The 19,726-nt window shown below is 37.6% G+C and overlaps 1 protein-coding gene and 1 long non-coding RNA gene across 3 annotated transcripts in view; one reads left to right on the forward strand and one right to left on the reverse strand.

The window, feature by feature from the left end:
• The window catches only part of LOC119473524, a 5,825-nt gene extending 5,097 nt beyond the window's left edge, over positions 1-728 (reverse strand). The window contains exon 1 of one of the 2 annotated variants that reach the window (XR_005202743.1): positions 387-728. Coding sequence is in view for 1 of the 2 variants with exons in the window: in XM_037744110.1 (XP_037600038.1) it covers positions 36-178 (143 nt within the window). In the remaining variant the exon portion in view is untranslated. Of the gene's footprint in view, positions 1-35; positions 303-386 lie in introns of those variants that run through there. The other variant, XM_037744110.1, reaches the window with a different exon arrangement.
• A 3,044-nt stretch (positions 729-3,772) lies between these two features.
• On the forward strand, positions 3,773-12,417 carry LOC119473525. Its single transcript, XR_005202744.1, has 3 exons — positions 3,773-3,841; positions 8,426-8,513; positions 10,380-12,417. It is a non-coding gene; the product is annotated as an uncharacterized LOC119473525 (long non-coding RNA).
• The last annotated feature ends 7,309 nt before the right edge of the window (positions 12,418-19,726 follow it).

Consider the following 19,726-nt stretch of genomic DNA (forward strand, 5'->3'; position numbering starts at 1 on the left):
AAAAAAAAAAAAAAAGAATACACAGATCAGGGTACTTCATGCGACTTTTATTTCTGACGTTTCTTGGCTTGTTGGCTTCCCCACCCCCTCCAAAATCGGTTCTGTCCCTGAACACCACTGTCTGTCCATGAGTGCCAGTCACAAAGGCTCCAGCTCCCAAGTGCTGCAGACCCAGCATCACATGAGAAACCACATGACAAACTGCAGTCGGCTGCTGATGTGGTCAACTACTTCGCCCAGGCAGGGGGAGCAGGAGGGACACAAAGCTCAAGTGCCACATGCCCCGCTCCGGCGGCCAGGAACACATTTCCTTAAAAGAACAATGGGAAGCATGCCACTGAAGCTTGCCTGGGAATACATACATACTTTTCCATTTGCACACTTACAGACACTAAAGAGGCCGTGGATACTTGAAGACATTCTGAGGATGCGGTACCACAGACACAAGCTGGATGGCAGCAATATTATTTCTAGTTTGTATTAGTCAAAGCTGATTCCACTTAAGTGGATTCCTGAAAAGCACACACCACGTCTTCATAGCATGATCAGGCTTGGAAAACCAATTCTATTATCTCTCCCTGCGATCTGTATCTGAACCTGCATTCTGAATAATTTATTTTTAGACTAATAAGATGCTTGCCAAGACTGCTCCCTTTCTTCGGCAAGCAGCACAGGCAATGTTCACCCAAGTGGGAAAACCTTGTCCCTTTGTAGGGAGAAGAGAGGAGATTTTATTTTTTTAATGCAGTTTCTTATTTAAAGGCAGACATAGCAATGATGTTCTAGCAAGTAATCTTAAAAACAAGTGAAACGTTTCTGCTTCATTGAATGGACATGTCTCTTATTTGCAGTTTGGCATCTCATGCTGGCAAATGGTGGTGATATTTTTCTAACACTGTTCATGGCTGCAGCTAGAGCCCTTAAGCCACATGGAGATTGCTACTTCTCAGCAGGGTGAGAGCAAACAATTGCTTTCTGGAGCACCTTTCTGTGGAGGTGCTGCACTGTCAAGTATGTTTTACCAGTTACATTAAGGCAGATATGAGTGAGATGGCCTCAGGGTCTGTAGATTGTGTCACTCCTCCTGGAATTAGGTAAGTTGCCTATTTGGGAAATTGTTGCCAAGATGTGAGAGGTATGGCTTTTTAGCAAAATTGATTATGCCAGCTAACGAGAACTGGAGAATCGTTAAACAGGTGGGAGATAATTGTCTACAATATATCTTATTGAACTGTGTAGATATCAAGCTAAGTGGCCACCAGTTAATTTCAGATGCTCTTTTAGCCTCTCACTGTAAGAGTGTGTTAAGGATGGTCCTAGATACTGGGGTTCTAGTGATGAGCAAGACAGGCATGGTCTCTGCCATCTTGGAGCTCAAGATCTAGTAAATGCACACATCTTTGGTCCTTCAAGAAAACCTTTTCCCAATTTGAATTCTCCAAAGTTAACCAAGGAAGATATCCAGCAGTTACCTTCTCTACCCTTGCCTCTTCAGCATCCTCTGTGATCTCCCAAATCCTAGATAGTTGTTCTTTACCATCTGCTCTTGGATTTAAGATTTCCTCTCCATCCATTCCTAGAGTTCAAGCCCAGGTCCTCATGCCCTCCCACCCAATGATCTCCTCTCTGGTCACCCTCTTTTTGTTTCATTCCATTTGGCAGTCTGCCACCAAATGAATCCTACCAATCCAACACATTCATGATGTCCAGAACTACTGTGCAGATGGGCTAGACAACCCTTTGTCCAAAAGCAAGGTGGCTCCTCATTTTTCACATTCATACACTACCAGTCAAGACACTCTCTTATCTGATTATACATTGTCTATGTAAACAGATTGGTCTATTAACGATCTTCTAATCATATCCTCCATTGAATCAGAGAAAAAAAAATAGGGGCTTAATTTTATAAGAAGGCATAAAGCATTGTACAAGAAGCAAAGACACATGAAGCACTGTCCCTGCCCTCAGAGAGCATATACTCTATAGAGCCTGTGGAACCTTTTTCTATCATTACTGTTTATTATCTTCGATTGCTAGTCATTTCTTCAGGTTTTATTTCCCATGAAAATATTTAGTAGGTCTCAATCCACTTGCTAAATTTGGGTCAGGTAAGTGGTGCCATAGAAGGCCTAAAAAGGAAACAAATACTTCTACCTAAATCTCTGAGGAGGCTGCCAGAGTTCCTTGGGATTTGCAGTGAGCTATAAATACTTTGGCCCGGGAGTAAGGCGGGGTTTAGGTATTAACAGCAGTAGCAATGGCAGTTGCTAAGAATCGGCACTTAGTATGTGTCAGCATCTATTGTAAGCATTTTAGAGAAATTAACCTACTTAAATTTAGGAGGAAATATTTTTAACAAGTTATTTTCAGTGATATATAGACAGAAGCACAAAAGATAGGTTAAGTTGTCCAAACTGCACAGCAAGTCGGTGGCAAAACACACCTGGCCCTCAAGCACATGGTCTTAACCAACATGCTGTCCTGCTTTGGAAATGAAAGAAATTGTGGGAAGAAGACCAGATATGTGAACATACATACATATGCCTGAAGGTGGATGAAGGAATCACTGTAGTTCAAGTAGGGTATTAGTTCTGTAGAAGTGGGATTAGGTTGAGGAGAGCCACAATATAAAGCTAAGACATTACCGTCTTCATAAACAATGGGATCAACAACCAAATTGAAGGATAATAAGTCCGGTAGCCAAATCTAAGACTGAGGGGGGAGAAAGGGATTGGATATAAGGAGACTAATCATGAGGCTTCTGCAATGGCCTGGCTAAGAGGGAATGGCACCCAAACCTTGGTAGTGGTGAAAGAAAATTGAGATGGATGCTGGTGGTGTTACAAAGAAATGACATTATTGTGGTATTCTTGGAAAACAGAAGGTGATGGTAAAGCTTACTCTACATTTTTTGTTATTGTACTTTAGCTTCTGGAGTACATGTGCAGAACATGCAGGATTGTTGCATAGGTACATACATGGCAAGGTGGTTTGCTGCCTCCATCCCCCGTCACCTATATGTGGCATTTCTCCCCATGTTATCCCTCCCCAACCCCCACTGTCCTTCCCCTAGTCCCCCGCAACAGACCCCAGTTTGTGATGTTCCTCTCCCTGTGTCCATGTGTTCTCATTGTTCAACACCTGCCTATGAGTGAGAACATGTGGTGTTTGGTTTTCTGTTCTTGTGTCAGTTTGCTGAGAATGATGGTTTCCAGATTCATCCATGTCCCTACAAAGGACACGAACTCATTGTTGTTTATGGCTGCATAGTATTCCATGGTGTATATGTGCCACACTTCCTTTGTGCAGTCCGTCATCGATGGGTATTTGCGTTGGTTCCAGGTCTTTGCTACTGTAATTACACAGTGCTGCAATGAACATTTTTTATAGTGCAGATGAAGAAAGAATGCAGCTCCTTGAGCTTAGGAGTTGCGTCATTCATTTTTTTCCCCAGTAGCTAGCAAAGTGCTTGACATATGGTTTTAAAATAATGAATAAATGAAGGGGATGGAGGTAGAAATGGGAACACCAGAAGTGATGATGCCACACATAACAAAAATCTCTACAGTGAATTTAGGAATTCACAGGACATCTGAGTGGCTTATGCGGCTTGGCTTCTGTCATGCCATTACTTACAAAGAAACAATTTATTTTCTCTTTCCACCTTTGGCCTGGATTTCAGATGCTGCCTGCTTTCCCCCACCACACGCCTCGAATGCTTGTCTAAAGGCTGATCTTGGTCAGGCTGTTTGCTCCGCTCTGTCCCGCCCAGCAACTGCAGGCTCATCCTCTCTAGACCTGGATCCCTACTCAGAATGTTTGCGCTTATCAGGGCGATAAGGTAAGCGGACTAACATACTTCACCATTCTTTAATTTTTTTAAATAGCCAAGGGAGAAACCACAGACATTTATCAGCCGTCGCACACAATCTTAGCTAACCAGAATACTACAGTAATGAACGTACCTCATTTCTTGGGCAGTTAATGAAGGTTAATGTGACATACTGCCTCTGGCTGTGGAAGTAAAAAGGGGTGTTACTGCTTCATATTATAGCTGGGGAAAAGAAGTGTTAATAATCTTTCTCATCAGCAGTAAAGAATTGAGCTTTTAATACCCAGATATATTTTAGTAAAAGGCTAGTATATCATCTGTAAGTGGAGTTCAAGAGCAATGTTAGATAACTAGGGCATTTCAAGAGCCTGCTTATACTAGAGACCAAAAAAAAAAGAAGAGAGAGAACAAGAAAAAAATAGCGAAATACAGCCAAAGCTGAATTTATTCCAAGAAAAAAGAAAAATGTAAATTTATGTTGGAAGTGTTGTCATTTAGATCACTTTAGATCAATTTTAATCCTTTAAATAGAAGAAAACTTGGATCTCACAAATAAGTGATACTGAGTAACTGTATGAGCAGGGTCTTTGATTCGATGATGTTCACACAAATGCATTATGTGGACCTGCTAAGCTAAGGTAGTGTGGTAGGCACTGTCCAGGACCCTTACAGAGCTTACAATACACTTATCCAGGAAGACACTTCCCTTCCTTTTACAGAGGGAAGCTATTGCATTTGATGATTGTAAAAAATAGCAGGGAGGCGGGATAGAGGCAGTGGCTCACTCCAGCACTGGGAAAGGCCAAGGCAGGTGTATTGCTTGGGCCCAGGAGTTCGAGACCAGCCTAGGCAACATGGCAAAACCCTGTCTCTACCAGAAAAAGGTACAAAAATTTGGTGTGCACCTGTAGTCCTAGCTACTCAGGAGGCTGAGGTGGGAGGACCACTTGAGCCTAGGAGGTGGAAGCTGCAGTGAGCCATGATCATGTCACTGCAATCTAGCCTGGGTGACAAGGCAAGACACCATCTCAAAAAAAAAAAAAAAAAAAAGAGCAGAGTTTAGTTAAAAAAAAATAAAAATAAAAAGGGTATGCTCTTTTGATAGGGAGCCAACCCACCGAAGCCCCTTGTAGATCTTACCATAGCAGAAATAGCTTGCATGATGTGAATATTCTATGAATGTGACTCTTCAGTCCTTTAAGTGAGTAAGAATGTAAGAATGCTATGCTTTATGTGTGCAATCCTGCGAAATATTAATGATGTGCTGACAGTGTCAATAAAGCCAGGGTCTCTTAGCAGAGTTGCTATAGGACTTAAACTGCATGTCATGGTTTCTAACATCTTCAAAATGGATGCTGAATTAAGACGAGCCCTTCCCAAAGTAGACTGGCATAGTGACTAATTGCTGGCTGCTGGCGGAGGACTGATTTCCCCTCTCTCTGCTACGCAACGTTATTACCCTTGTCCATTTTACAGAGACCAAATGGCAAGTTTAAGGTGGAAGAACTGTGTTTGTTCACCTGTGAGTGGTTTGACCTTAGGCTTTGCAGAGCACTGTCAGGAAGTCGGTTTTTCCATGCTCTTTACAGTAAACAAAGACAGTGTGGCCGTGCTCCAAATGTTACAGAAGGTCAGGGACCAAACTGCCTCAAAGACAAAGACCGCTTCCAGAAATTGAAACACAAAATAGATGTGAGCGCCATCAACATTCCACACTGTGCTCCTGTTCATTCTCAGTGTTTGCTTCAAACAGTGTGACACATACCCAGCGTAGATGCACAATGGAAATAGAATCATAAAACCCCAGGTGCTGGAAAGCACCTTAAAAAGGTCATCTGGTCTGACCACAAATCTAAATTGTGAATGCTGCCCTTTAAAACCTCCTTCATGTAATCATCCAGGCTCGAGGGGAACACCACTGGTGACTATAAACGCAGGGCCCTGGGAGAGAGATAAGCCATTCCATCTTCTGAATGCAACAGCCTGAGTATTTAAAACCCTGGGCCAAGGCCGGGTGCAGTGGCTCACGCCTAAAATCCCAGCACTTTGGGAGGTCGAGGTGGGCCGATGAACTGAGGTCAGGAGTCCGCGACCAGCCTGGCCAACATGGTAAAACCTCATCTCTACTAAAAACATAAAAATTAGCTGGGCGTGTTGGCACACACCTGTAATTCCAGCTACTCGGGAGGCTGAGGCATGAGAATCCCTTGAACCCGGGAGGTGGAGGTTGCAGTGAGCTGAGATCATGCTACAGTACTCCAGCCTGGGTGACAGAGCAAGCCTTCATCTCTAAACAAAACAAAGCAAAAACCAAAAAATCCTGGGCCAAAAGGTCCTACCCCATGATAGTGGGAGCCTCACTGGAGCTTCTGTTTATTAACCCTTGATTTCAAAGTTTGGGAGCTCAAATCTAGTGTGATTTCCACATGATGGTCCCTCAGTTACTAAAATCTAGGGAGCTCATATCTAGCGTGGTTTCCACGTGATGATCCCTCCCCATCTATCATCCCCCATCCAGAATTTCTTTCTCTACACAAAATATCTGCAACTTCTTTAGACATTACTCTGTGACTTCTAGTCTATTTAACATTCAGTTTCAGAGCCTAGGAATAAATTCCAGTTGATGAGTAGTGCTTTCAATGATGTATCACACAGAGCATAACACAGGGTCCCATGATGTGGCTACACAAAGCAAAACAGGCCTATTACTTCCTTCATTCGAATTGATCCTGTTTCAGTTAGTGCAGCCTAACCTGGATTTCCTTTCCTAGTGGGTACCTCATGCTGCCGACTCTTACTAGGCTCACCTGTGCCTTTGTTCATACACTTTGACCTAAATCACATTTCTTTATTCTTTTTCTTTCCTAGCTACTCTGCACTTACTGGTAAGATATTTTAAATCACATTTCTGCCATCTTCAGACAATGCCATTGTGCATTTATTTGACTGGTTTTGTTGTGTTACTGGCTTGGGTTACCATATATGTCCAGATTTTAGGTATATTTTAAACATTTTTAAGCCAGGCACAGTGGCTCACACCTGTAAGCCCATCACTTTGTGAGGCTGAGGGGGAGATGACCTGAGCTCAGGAGTTTGAGACCAGCCTGGGCAACATGGGGAAACTCCATCTCTATGAAAAGCACAAAAATTAGCCAGGCATGGTGGTGCATGCCTGTGGTCCTGGCCTCTCAGGAAGCTGAGACGAGAGGATCACTTGAGCCTGGGAGGCAGAGGCTGTAGTGAGCCATGATTGTGCCACTGCACTCCAGCCTAGGTGACAGACTGAGACCCTGACACCAAAAAAAAAAAAAAAAAAAAAAAAAAAAAGGAAAAAAAACACTCAAAAAAAAAAAAAAAAAATTTGAAGGAAAGAAGTAGTAGTAAGCTATTCTTAAAGGAGTCATAGGTATACGTGTAAATACACGTATCTATCCCTTGTAAGATACAAGACTTTTGAGAGCGAAGTTCTTAGAAAGCGATGAGTACACCTTCTGTTTCTCATCTATCACAACAGCACTGCATAGAATAAAATAACTCTCATTACAAAAAATAGCCTGGCCTACTGGGAAAAATACTGGACTAAAAGTCAAAAGCTGTGGGATCTGGTATCTGTGTTGCTGTAGACTATCTGTTTATCTTTTATATAATTATAGAAAGGTCATTTTGTCTTTTTCCAGGCTCTAGTTTCCTTCGTTGTAAAGTGAGAATCTCTACAATATGCACCGTGAGCTACACTGCCTTCTAATAGTTTATATTTCTGTGGAATCTTCATTAAATTTTTAGATTTTTTAATACAATGGAATAAACTGTATATTAGCCAGTGGTTAAGCCCTGGCTAAAAAGTCTCCTATAGACTTTCATTAACATTAGATAAGTTTTATATTAAATTCTGTTTTAAAACAAGTGAGTGAGTGGCATGTTCACAAATCAAAAAGTTCTTATATCCAGAGTTCTTTTCTTTTATGCCAATTAGGGAAATTAGATAAGTCTGACTGGGGGTCCTGGAATCTTTAGCCTCTGATAAAATAACAGTTTTGAATAGGTGAACCAATTACTGAGATTCTTGGTGTAAGGAATAAATGTCATAACGTGATATCATCACTTTCCTATAATCCAAATGTCTTCTTAAAATGTCTTTAATTAACTATACAGAGAGCACCTTTAGGTTGAAAAGATGTAGTTTCTTTCACATTTTTTAACTAGAGCCATGACAACAGAGTGCCTTGATGTCTATCAGTAGTTCCTACAATGGGAATACTATTCACACTCGGAGCCGGGGGGAGGGAACAATGGCCTATGGTCATAACAAGAGAACACCAGCTCATCTTAAAATCTTGCCTTAGAGTAAAATTAACTGCATGATCCCATTCTAAGACACATGCAATCCTCGTAACCTTCACCGAGTACAACTGTTGGTCTTTTTACTGAGTATATTATTAGAGTATGCAGTTTTTCTCTTAGATCAAAAGAACTAAAATAAAAATAGGAATTGTGGGTTTCCTTTTCTCAAAATCTGGGCCCAGTTTTGGTCCAGCCTTTCTTTGTGCATGTTTCTTCACCATTCTGACCTCAGTACCATTCTCTATAAAACAGAGGAGGTCTCTCAGTGTCCAGGCTCTGTGCCCGTATGTCAGAAAGAAGGCATATTTTTTGGCTTTTGAAGATCTTCTGCTTCTAACAGGTTAAGTGATCCAAGCAGTTTATGATCCTTGAGATCCACAAGTCATACTGTATCTTAGTTTCTCTCGTTCTTAAAAGCCTCGTGGCAGAGACCCTAGTGCAATAATATTATCTCAGTCTTACATCCCTTTTTTGGGCATCAGGCAGAGGGCCCTCAAGCCAGGACCCTGGGCTTGAATAGCACTGGGCATGCAGCACTTCAATGAGCCTGAAAAAAGAAAGCCACAACTGTATGATGAACACATAGTCCAGACATAGAGAATGATGTGGAGATGGACTGATGCTTTCTGATGTTTGCAAAATATACCTAAATAGCAAATTGTTGCATAATTAAGTGCCCAATGGCATTTGATATGAACACAAGTTGTAAACATTAGCTTACTGTAACCAATATAATAGAGACTCTAAAATGCAATTAGCACAAATGACCACATCTCCATTCAAGTAGGAAGGTAGACTTTTAGAGGAAACCTTAAAATAATTAAAGTGGGCATGTTCAGGATGCCAAGTGCACACAGATATATCATTAGCTGCTAAGGCAGTGAGGCTTCCTAAAGCAACAGAGGAGGCAGGCTTATGCCCAAGGTTATACTGAGCATCTTATTGAAGTACAGCACCCCCACCCCTGCATCTGATGGCCTTTTCTGCAGGTCCCCCAAGATCAGTGCTATAGTATTACGGTGTCTATAGGATATAGATATATGGAAGGGAAGAAAAGGACAGCACACTGGAAAGAAAAGATGTTTATTTTTTACTCCATTTGACTCAATCCATGCTTTATGTAGAATTTGTCCCTTAAGGACAAAAACCTAATTGGGCTTTATTTTAAAACTTCTGAAACATGCAATAAATCACATGTGATTTTTTTTATAGGAGGTGTGACTTAATCATTGACTTTATCCTCATGAAAATAACTCAGCTTACATGAAACACTGGTTCCTGATCATCCCTTTTCCAAAACACAGACACACATACGGTTTATGTATAAATGGATATGTGTAGTTTTATTAACATCATAAAGTTATAAAATGTATATAACTGTACAAGTATGCAAAATTATACATATAGAAGACAGATTATCAACATAGATAATTTAATAGAGTTGGCTTAATTCTTGATACTCTGTATTCAAAGACAAAGATTTGTAATTACTGAGGATACTGAAAAGAATATCTTTTTCCAGCATCTAAGGAAAATTTAAAAATAATTATTCAAATATGTTGATATATAGACATAAAAGTAGCACCTCTTCATATGACTTCTTTGAAAGGAGAAACTTTTGTTTATATCAGTATATTAAAAAGGCCAAAATAATTTTCATACTCTTACTGAGGCTGGAAAAAGACACATTGATGAGTAAGTGGATTATCTGGTGTAGTAAATGTAAAATAATACGTCTTTTATTTGTATACGTATTCTTTCCTTAGGAAAAGAATGCGTCTAATAATACTGGACAATTAATACTTACTGCATGCTAGACACTGCTCTGAGCACTCCATGTTACTGAGTTAGGCACTATTTCAGTCTCCACTTTATAGCTGAGAAAACTGTAGCATCAGAGAAGTTCAATAACGACAAGGCCACAGAGCCAACACATGGGAGAGCCAGGCTGCATACTCAGGTGTGAGGCTCCAAAATCCTTGCCCAGAGTCCATTACCTGCCTTGTATCTCTTCTTTCTGTTTCTCTTCTCCCACGTGACCCCCAGCACCCAGAACCAAATCAAAGGCAGATCCTTCTCTTGAATCTGCTCAGGCCTCACAGTTAGTGTCCATGACACAGAATCGGGCTTTCTAAAGGAGTTTTGGAGATATTTTATCTAATTGTTGTAACAGCTCTGCCACTGTGCTATTATTCTCTTTTGACAGATGAGGAAACTGAAACCCACAGAGATTAAGTAACATCCTCAAGATCAAAAAGGTAACAAACAATGGAGGCAGAATTCAGACATTGTTCTTCATGATGCCAAAGCCTGTGCTCGTGGAATTACAGTCAGAGTACAACAGCTCGAGAGCAAAGCATCACATCGAAGTCAAGGAAAATCAGTACAGAGGTTTGGACAAACAGCGTCAACTCCCGGTATCTGGGTCAGCAGAAATGGCCCCATTGAGCAGCACTGAGATTGCAGGATCACACGTCACAGGCTGCTTCCTCTTTGGTTCTGAGCATTGGCCTCATGTCCACTCAAAGTAAATGGCCCCTCTGACTGGAATCAGAGGTGTCTGAGCCATCTCACAGAGCCAAACAAATATGACTTGCTGTTACAAAGCCTTTCGGGAATTATTCCCAGTGTAATAAACATATGATCATATAGCAAGTTTTGGACTTTAGATAAAGTCCAAAAACAAGGGAATGTGGAGTATCTAAGACAAAAGATTAGAATGTAAATGAAAAGCCAAATAAACTGGGGCACACTATAGGATAGAGCCCTGTGTGTGATGGCCTGTTTATGATGAGCCATAGAAAAGGATGGTGAATTCTGGATAATAAGAAATGTCAATGAGATGGAAAGAACCACCTGTTTTATGTAAAACTCCAAATAACCAGATCACACTGGACAGCCACTCAAATAATGCCTTCATAATACAGAGTATTACTGAGAATAACTCAATTCACAGGGAGTTTAAGGCAGCCAATATTTGATAGCCTGTCAGAAAAAAACAGAACGGTAATTACAGAAAAGAATCAAATCCTCGGAAAAACAAAAATTAATCAAACTAAGTTTGTAAAGCCTATGTTACAGACACATTGTCTGGACTGGTCCTCTCAAAAGTACTTTTTTTCAAAATTGTATGCCAATTTACTGAGTTAATTTAATGATTTTTGTCTGATTACTTCAAAACTGGAAATACTCTATGACTCATAACATCTTACAACCTTTCTACTTTCTTAAAGAATCTCAATTTTATAATGACAGGATTATTTTTCAAAAATTGAACAATAATGTAATGATTTCTGTGTGGATTGTAGAAAAATCAACCTTATGACAACTGCAACAGCTGCATGAAGAAATCTGAGTAATTCCAATCAACTTGAGATCATGTCTAATCAAACACAAATACAACTGATAAATTTCATTAGTGTGGGGATTAAACTAACATACAATTATGTAATAAAATCCTTTAGAAGTACTAAAATGTTAGCATAGTTCAGATATACAGAAAAATTTCAAAGATATACAGAAGTCCCATTTTTCCCTATTACTAACAACTCCTATTTGTCACAATTAATGAATAATCAATATACAGTATTATTAACTAAAGCCCATACTTCATTGGATTTGCTTCGTTTTGAGCTAACATTCTTTTCCTATGTTCCAGGGTTCCATGCAGGCTACCACATTATTTATTTGTCATTTTAGGCATGTCTTGGCTGTGAGTTTCTCAGACTTCCTTGTTTTTGATGACCCTGACAGTTGGAGGGAGAACTCGTCAGTTATTTTCGTAGAATGCCCTAAATTTGAGTCTGGCTGATGTTTTTCTTAGGGTTTGACTGAGGTTACGGATTTTGGGAAGGAAGACCACAGAGGTAAAGTACCATTCTCACGAAATGATCTTAAAATACATACCCTCAGCTTGCCTTATACTATTAGTGTGAGCCTTCATCACCCGGCTGTTTGTCACGTTTCTCCACTGTAAAGTTACTCTTCTCATCACCCACTTTTCTGTACTGTACTCTTTGGAAGAAAGTCACTATATGCATCCCAAACTTAAGGAGTGGGAAGTTCTGTTCTACCCACTTGTGAGCAGAATATCGACATAAATTGTTTTGCATTCTGCTGCATGGGAAAATTATCCCACTCTCCCATTTATTTGATCATGTTTCTTATCAGTATGGGCTCATGGGTATTTCTTTTATACCTTGGGTTATAATCCAATACTAACACAACAAATTTTTTATGGAGATTCATCCAAATATATTGCCAAAATGGGCCTGACACCTCTCTACCTTGGCCAAACAGAAATTCTGGATGTAGTGAAGCACTCTGGTGTCATGTGGACTTTGAAGGTTAAGAAACTATGGATTGTCAGGACACACTTGCTCTTCCATCTCACAGAGACAATGGGGATATATCTCGTCATTTCAGGAAACCTTCTTCCTAATATTTCTGATACATCCAGGATAAAATTCAATATTTATAATCAATAGCTTCAAAGGTAAGCATAATTTGTTTACTAGAATTCTTTTTTTAAATTGTACTTTAAGTTCTGGGCTACATGTGCAGAACATGCAGGCTTATTACGTAGGTATACATGTACCATGGTGGCGGACTGCATCCATCACCCTGTCATCTACATTAGGTATTTCTCCTAATGCTGTCCCTGCCCTATCCTCCCACCCCTGCTATCCCTCCGCTAAACCCCCACCGGCCAACAGTCCCCCGTGTGTGATGTTCCCCTCTCTGTGTCCGTGTGTTCTCATTGTTCAACTCTCACTTATGAGTGAGAACATACAGTGTTTGGTTTTCTGTTCTTCTGTTAGTTAGCTGAGAATGATGGATTCCAGCTTCATCCATGTCCCTGTAAAGGACATGAACTCATCCTTTCTTATGGCTGCATAGTATTCCATAGTGTATATGTGCCACATTTTTATTATCCAGTCTATCTTTGATGGGCATTTGCGTTCATTCCACATCTTTGCTCTTGTGAACAGTGCTGCAATAAACATACGTGTGCATGTGTTTGTATAATAGAACAATTTATAATTCTTTGCTTATATACACAGTAATAGGATTGCTGGTTCAAATGGTATTTCTAGTTCTAGATCCTTGAGGATTCACCACATTGTCTTCCACAATGGTTGAAGTAATTTACACTCCTACCAATAGTGTAAAAGCATCCCTATTTCTCCACATCCTCTCCAGCATCTGTGGTCTCCTGACTGTTTAATGATCGCCATTCTAACTGGCGTGAGATGGTATCTCAATGTGGTTTTGATTTACATTTCTCTAATGACTGGTGATGATAAGCTTTTTTATCATATGTTTGTTGGCTGCATAAATGTCTCCTTTTGATAAGTGTCTGTTCATATTCTTTACCCACTTTTTGATGGGGTTGTTATTTTCCTGTATATTTGTTTAAGTTCTTTGTAGCTTCTGGATATTAGCCCTTTGTCAGATGGGTAGACTGCAAAAATTTTCTCCCATTCTGTAGGCTGCTTGTTCACTCTGATGATAGTTTCTTGTGCTGTGCAGAAGCTCTTTAGTTTTATTAGATACCATTTGTGTGTGTTTTGGCTTTTGCTGTCATTGCTTTTGGTGTTTCAGTCATCAAGTCCTTGCCCATGCCTGTGTCTTGAATGGTATTGCCTAGGTTTTCTTCTAGGGTTGTTACAGTTTCAGGTCTTATGTTTAAATCCTTAATCCATTTTGAGTTCATTTTTGTATAAGGTGTAAGGAAGGAACCCAGTTTCAGCTTTCTGCATATCACTAGCCAGTTTTTCCAACACCCTTTATTAAATAGGGAATCCTTTCCCCATTGCTTGTTTTTGTCAGGTTTGTCAAAGATCAGATGGTTATAGGTGTGTGGCATCATTTCTGAGGCCTCTGTATTTGTTTTGGTACCAGTACCATGCTGTTTTAGTTACTGAAGGCTTGTAGTATAGTTTGAAGTCAGGTAGTGTGATGCCTCCAGCTTTTTTGTTTTGTTTTGTTTTGTTTTTGCTTAGTATTGTCTTGGCTATGTGGGCTCTTTTTTGGTTCCATATGAAATTTAAGGTGGTTTTTTTCCAATATTGTGAAGAAAGTCAATGGTAGCTTAATGGAGATAGCATTGAATCTATAAATTACTTTGGGTAGTATGGCCATTTTCACAATATTGAATCTTCGTAACCATGAGCATGGAATGTTTTTCCTATGTTTGTGTCCTGTCTAATTTGCTTGAGCAATGGCGTATAGTTCTCCTTGAGGAGGTCCTTCACATCCCTTGTTAGCTGTATTCCTAGGTATTTTATTCTTTGTAGCAATTGTGAATAGGAGTTCACTGATGATTTGGCTGTTTGTCTGTTATTGGTGTATAGGAATGCTTGTGATTTTTGCACATTGATTTTCTATCCTGAGACTTTGCTGAAGTTGCTTATCACATTAAGGAGATTATGGGCTGAGAAGATGGGGTCTTCGAAGTATACAATCATGTCGTCTGCAAATGGAGACAATTTGACTTCCACTTTTCCTAATTGAATACCCTTTATTTCTTGTCTGATTGCCCTGGCTAGAATTTCCAATACTATGTTTAATAAAAGTGGTGAGAGAGGGCATTCTTGTCTTGTGCCAGTTTTCAAAGGGAATGCTTCCAGTTTTTGTTCATTTACTATGATATTGGCTGTGGGTTTGTGATCAATAGTTCTTATTATTTTGAGAAATATTCTATCAATACCTAGTTTATTGACTTTTTAGCATAAAGGGCTGTTGAATTTTGTTGAAGGCCTTCTCTGCGTCTATTGAGATAATCCTGTGGTTTTTGTCTTTGGTTCTGTTTACGTGATGGATCACATTTACAGAGATTTGTGTATGTTGAACCAGCTTTGCATCCCCAAGATGAAGCTGACTTGAACATGAAGGATACACTTTTAAATGTACTGTTGGATTTGATTTGCCAGTATTTTATTGAGGATTTTCACATCAATGTTCACCATGGATATTGATCCGAAATTTTACTTTTTAGTAGTGTCTGTGCTTGGTTTTGGTATCAGCACGATGTTGGTCTCATAAAATGAGTTAGGGAGCATTCCATCTTTTTGTATTGTTTGGAAGAGTTTTAGAAGAAACGGTACCAGCTCCTCTTTGTACCCCTGGTAGAATTTGGTTGCGAAACAGTCTGGTCCTGGACTTTTTTTGGTTGGTAGGATATTAATTGCTGCCTCAATTTCAGAACCTGTTATTGGTCTGTTCAGGGATTCAATTTGTTCCTGGCTTGGTCTTGGGAGTGTTTAAGTGTCCAGGAATTTATCCATTTTTTCTAGATTTACTGGTTTATTTGCACAGAGGTGTTTGTAGTAATTTATGATGGGAGTTTGTGTTTGTGTGTGATCGGTGGTGATATCCCCTTTATCATTTTTTTATTGCTTTGTTTCTTATCTCTTTTCTTTTTTATTAGCCTTACTAGTGGTCTATGTATTTTGTTGATTTTTAGAAAAAAAAAAAAAAAAAAAAAAAACAGCTTCTGGATTTTTTGAAGGGTTTTTGTGTCTCTATCTATCTCCTTCAGTTCTGCTCTGATCTTAGTTATGTCTTGTCTTCTGCTAGCTTTTGAATTTGTTTGATCTTGTGCCTCTAGTTCTTTTAATTGTGATGTTAGGGTGTTGATTTTAGATCTTCCCTCACTTCTCTCGTGGGCATTTAGGACTATAAATTTCCCTCTAGACACTGCTTTAAATGTGACCCAGGAATTTTGCTACATTGTGTCTTCGTTCTCATTGGTTTCAAAGAACATCTTTATTTATGCCTTCATTTCATTATTTATCCAGTAGTCATTCAGGAGCAGGTTGTTCAGTTTCCATATAATTGTGTGGTTTGAGTGAGTTTCTTAATCCTCAGTTCTACTTGACTGCATTGTGGTCTGAGAGACTGTTGTTACGATTTCCATTGTTCTGCATTTGCTGAGGCATGTTTTACTTCCAATTATGTGGTCAATTTTAGAACAAGTGCAATGTGCTGCTGAGAATAATGTATATTCTGTGTATTTGGGATGGAATGTTCTGTAGATGTCTATTAGGACTGCTTGGTCTAGATCTGAGTTAAAATCTTTGATATTCTTGTTAATTTTGTCTCATTGATCTAATATTGACAGAGGAGTGTTAAAGTGTCCCCCTCTTACTGCGTGGGACTCTATCTAGGTGCTCCTGTATTGGGTGCACTTGTATTTAGGAGAGTTCGTTCTTGTTGCATTGATCCCTTTACCATGATGCAATGCCCTTCTTTCTCTCTTTGTTGGTTTAAAGTCTATTTATCAGAGAGTAGGATTGTGACCTCTGCTTTTTTTTTACTTTCTATTTGCTTGGTAAGCCTTCCTTGGCTACAAGAGGGAGTTCCCCAGTCCCTTGTGCAACTTGCTGGGTGAAACAACGCCCCACCCTGCTTTGGCTTCCCTTCCTTGGGCTGCACCTACTGTCTAACCAATTCCAATGAAACGAACCAGGTACCTCAGTTAGAAATGTGGAAATCACCCACCTTCTGCGTCAATCTCACTGGGAGCTGTTCCTATTTGGCCATCTTGCCTGGGGATCTTGTGCTTACTAGAACTCTTAAGGCTGATGCTGGATCAATACCTCATTCATTCAGAAATAGCCTTGGTGCTTATAACAAGATATTAAATAATCTGATATACTGATTTACATATAGAAATTTATGTACATAAATTATTTATGTGTATTTTTAAATATATATATTTATATATATATTACAATAATTATATATTATAATTTATATATGACTATATAATATGTACATTATATACATATATAAATATGTATATGATATATATTAATTATATGTAATATATAAACTATATAATGTATTATATATTATATGTAAATATATTTATAAATATAAATTATGTATTATATATTTATATATTACTATATTTTTATGTATTATAATTATATAGTATAAATTATAAATTATATATAAATATATAATATATATTTATATATAATATATAATGAATATATATAAATAATATATATGTAATATATAATAAATGTCTATTATATATTATATATAATATAATATATATGTAATATATAATAAATGTATATTATATATAATATATAATATATAATATATAATATATATATTATATACAATTTAATATATATCATATATCATATATATTATATATATAAAGTATATATATATTACATATATATTTATATATATACATGTATAAATAATATATATGTAATATATAAATACATATGTATTATATATAAATAATACATATGTAATATATAAATTATAATGTAATTATTATATATAATAAATATAAATATAATATAATTATATATATTATAATGTATTATATATTATATATAACATATATTTATATATTTATACATATTTATATTATAAATATTTATATATTACATATATATTATTTATATGTATATTTATATATTTTAATATATATTATAATATATAAAATATATATTATATATAATATATAAAATATATATTATATATAATATATAAAATATATATTATATATAATATATAAAATGTATATTATATATTATATATAAAATATATAAAATATATATTATATATAATATATTATATATATTATATATAATATATAATATATATTATATATGAAAAAATATATATATTACATTATATGAAAAAATATATATTATATATATTATATATGAATTATATAAATGATTTATAAATATATAATTTATATTTATAATAAATATATAATATGTATATATGTGTAAATATATAATTTACATTTATAAATTGTATATATAATTTATATATATAAATTTCTATATATATCATTTATATAATACAAATATATATAAATTTATATATGTTTATATATATCTAATTTTATATATATATAAATCAGTATATCAGATTTATATATGTACTTACTCTAAAGGAGCATAATATAGTTTGTGGTATAACATAATTACCTGAAGTAAGTAGGTGGTCAAGGAAGTCTTTATATATATAAATTGTGAAAAACAACATTTATAGGTCAGATTATTTGATACACTGATATACTAATATCACATAATCTGACCCTGTAAATGTTTTTCACAGTTATACATGTATTTCAAGTATAACTGTGAAAAACATTTGCCAGTTTAAAGTTTAATATGTAGACAGAACAATGCCAGGAGGTATAGGCATATAATTGGGAGTCAGAGTAATAAAATAAATATTTTAAGTACTTAACTACTTATTACTCAACACAAAGTAACTTTAGGTAAAAATGCATGACAAGACTCAAAGAAGTGCTTGAAAGCTGTAGGGCAGAAAGGCATAGAAGACAGTATAGGCTAGAAGGAGATAAAGACAATCAGAAGTAGATTTTATTCATTCATTCAACAAGAGTTCACGGAGTACCTCCAATTAACAGCAGCTATGCTAAAGACTACATAGTTACAGACTTTGCTCTCATGTAGTCTGTGGGAAGAGAGACATTAATTAAATAATGGCACTATTGACACTTGTGCAGAAAAGAGTTTAAGTCAGCAGACCTGGGCTGCTCAAACCCTGCACATTCCCAGAGTTTCAAGACTGGTCTTGGCCTGGCTCCTGGGAAGATTACTTCTGAGCCATTTGTTGAGGTAGGAGTTTATGCCAACAATGTGATTTATGGCAAACACGTTTTGGTATGCCTGAGGCTTTGGATCATGCTGTATCAATTTAATCTCTGAGCCCTGAAGACTAGTAGCTAAGGTGCTGCATGCCTATATGACTGACCTCCAATAAAAACCCTGGACACATGACTCGAGTGAGTTTCCTTAGTTGGCAACCCTTTGTTGTCACACATTGTTGCTGAGAAAATTAAGTGTAATCCATGCAGTTCCACGGGAAGAGGCCAATGGGAAGCTGGGGCTTGATGTCTCCTCTACTCCGCGCTATCCACCTTTTCACTTTGCTCCCTTTTTCTCTGTATCCTTTCAATATATTAAACTTTAACCATGAGTATAACAGCTTTTTTGAATCCTGTGAGTCTTTCCAGCAAATCATTGAGCATGAGAATCATCTTGGGGATCCCCAACACAATATTACAATTAAAAAATGAGGTACTTACTCTAAAGGAGCATAATATAGTTTGTGGCATAAAATAGTAACCTGAAGTAGAGCAGGAGATCAAGAAAGTCTTCCCTGAAAAAGAGAGGTCTGAGCTGAGATAATGGATGCATAAGACATTACTTACAAAGGTGGATAGAGCTTTCCAGCATGGAGCATTGCATCTACAAATCCTCTGGTTGGGGAGAGTAGTGTGTAGCAGTTGAAAGTGACAGGCACAGCTGGAGTGGAGGGAACAGATGGAGATGGGATGGGGACAGTCCTCAGAGGCTGGACCTGGAAGATCATGTGAAGAATTCTGGTCATTATTCTGAGTCAATGGGAAGCCATGGAAAGGCCTGAAGCAAAGGGGGATTCAAGGTGGCCTTCTGAAATAAGCATTCTGGCAGTGGGGGTTGGGAGAGAACTTACAGGGGCTGATGAGTCAGCAGAATGAAAACAAGGCAATCT

Source organism: Cebus imitator, unplaced genomic scaffold, assembly GCF_001604975.1.
Source record: "Cebus imitator isolate Cc_AM_T3 unplaced genomic scaffold, Cebus_imitator-1.0 Scaffold165, whole genome shotgun sequence".
In the NCBI taxonomy this organism is placed as follows: Eukaryota; Metazoa; Chordata; class Mammalia; order Primates; family Cebidae; genus Cebus; species Cebus imitator.